The 2,102-nt window shown below is 40.9% G+C and overlaps 1 protein-coding gene across 1 annotated transcript; it reads right to left on the bottom strand.

The window, feature by feature from the left end:
* Nucleotides 1–334: 334 nt before the first annotated feature.
* LOC149940554 (uncharacterized) lies at nucleotides 335–832 on the bottom strand. The gene has a single exon (XM_090179309.1). It carries the CDS (start codon nucleotides 830–832, stop codon nucleotides 335–337), a length of 498 nt encoding a protein of 165 aa, XP_090035435.1.
* Between the last annotated feature and the right edge of the window lie 1,270 nt (nucleotides 833–2,102).

The raw sequence follows: 2,102 nt of genomic DNA, 5'->3' as shown, positions 1-2,102 counted from the left end.
TTTTTAATTTTAAGTTGTCAAAAACATTTTCGGTTGCCATAGCAAAACGGAAGCCCAGCGTAACTTTTCCCTTGGTGAAAATTAATGTTGCCCCAAGCTCTACATACCCCCGAGTTTCATAAAAATCGGTGATTTACAACTCGGGTACACTCCTCGTTAGTGAACAATGTACAGCGGAAGAAATACTACCTTATGTGAGCGATTTGTTAATAATTCTCGAATCCATTGAAGAGCCAATTCAGTGATTCCGGTAGATTCCAAAGCGGTAAGTAAACCATCGTGAGGGATCGTGTCAAACGCTTTACCTAAATCGAGAAAAACTCCATCGACAGTGTTACCCGAATCTGTGTTGGTGAGGAGTGAAAAATCCAATATCATTTAGAAAACCTAATTGCGGTTTCACTATGCGTTCCGCTGTACGAGAAACTTGACTAGTTTGGGCGATACCTCGAAAATTTCCAGGTTCAGTACGACTTCCCGATTTACGTAGTGGAGTGAGATTTGATATTTTCCACGAAATCGGAATTGTTCCAGTATTAAAACTGTGACTGAGAATGCGGTGCAGAGGATCAACTAACGAAGCAGCGAGAAATTTAACGAGGAAAGGATGAAGGCCATCGGGACCTGTCGCTTGATTAACATTGAGTTGACGAAGAACCTTGAAAATTAAAGCACGGTCACAATTAAAAACTGGAAGAGGGGGACGATCTTGGGAAAGTGGGAACGTAACTGCAACACTCGGCCGGTTAGATGAAACCTTGGCGAAATAAGAACCTTGAACCTGGGCAATCTCAATAAGATCAGTTGTCAACACTCCGTCGCTTGTTTTCATCTCGGTAATATTAAATTTGCTTTGGCGTAATTTATGAACATGACCGTAAAAGGCTTTAGGGTTGGAAGAAATTCGACTTGAAAGTGTGTATTCCGTTTTCCTTTTCGGGTTTCTTAAAGCATTGGTAAGTCCATTTCGGGTATGTTTGTATTTGTAAGCCGCGTTAATAGTATTACTATCAGAACATTTTCTTTTAAGATGTACGTATAGGTATTCCAGAGTTTAAGTTTATACGCTCTGGATTTAGAAAGGCGAACATCAATGCGCGGAGTATGAGGTGAATGTAAACGGAACTATGGTATAAATATTGAAATTCCAGTATTTATAATGTTCATAATTCTAAAATTAAGGTCCATTGTACATCGTTCAAAAAGTTGCTGAAGCTTTCGTAATCACCACTAAGTCTTAGGGCAGAGAGATTCGAATCAAGCGACACAGCAGTTTTGAACTAAATAATATTATGATAACTTTTTCCTATAGGCGGTAGCTGGAGAGGATCATAGGCAAGGTCAGGATCATAGGCAAGGTCAGGATCCGTTGTTAAAATTAGATCAAGAATATTAAAGACAGTATCCGAATGAATCCAAGATGGTGTCATTATTTTTTTATGTAAATTTAAAGTAGAGAGCGTATCAACAAAGAGACGGGTTGCGGGTGTGGCACCAGTTACAGGGCTAAAAATTAGCCAGTCAATAAGTGGATAATTTAGATCTCCAACAATAAGTTAATTTATGCTTCGAGAGTCACTGTAGTTAATAATAATAATAATAAGCTAGGCTAATACCCAAGGCACCACCTTAGGCCTAAGTCATCAAGCGACTTTTATAGCCTTTAATTCAGTTGGCCGGGTTACAATGCGTAGGAGGGTGGTGGCAAGCCCTGCATGCCACGCGATCGAGCCAACAGCTACCTACACTAACTATTACCGTTAACCTCAACAAGTTTTTATGGAAGGGGAAACCGAAGAGCTCGGGGAAAAACCCCTTAAACCAGTGGGGAGAGAACTTGCAAACTCAACGCAGAACGAGTTGTTCCGAGTTTTCACCCAGTGCCACAAGCGGGGATCGAACCCGGCTCCTCTTGCTGCGAGGCGAAAGTAGGTAGTAAGTAGTTCGAGAGTTTCACTATGATTAGCATAGGTGGGAGAACTGTAAATTACACATACTAAAAGAGATTGAGTAGCAGTTGTATAAAGTATAGTAAGGAACTCCAAACCAAGAGGTGAGGACCACAAGTCGGAGATCGCTTCAGTAAAAAGAGTCACAGCACG

This window comes from Leiobunum rupestre, chromosome 6, assembly GCF_980474605.1.
Source record: "Leiobunum rupestre chromosome 6, qqLeiRupe1.1.hap1, whole genome shotgun sequence".
Lineage (NCBI taxonomy): Eukaryota > Metazoa > Arthropoda > Arachnida > Opiliones > Sclerosomatidae > Leiobunum > Leiobunum rupestre.
The sequence above is the reverse complement of the archived record's forward strand: the minus strand, read 5'-3'. Positions and strand labels throughout refer to the sequence as shown.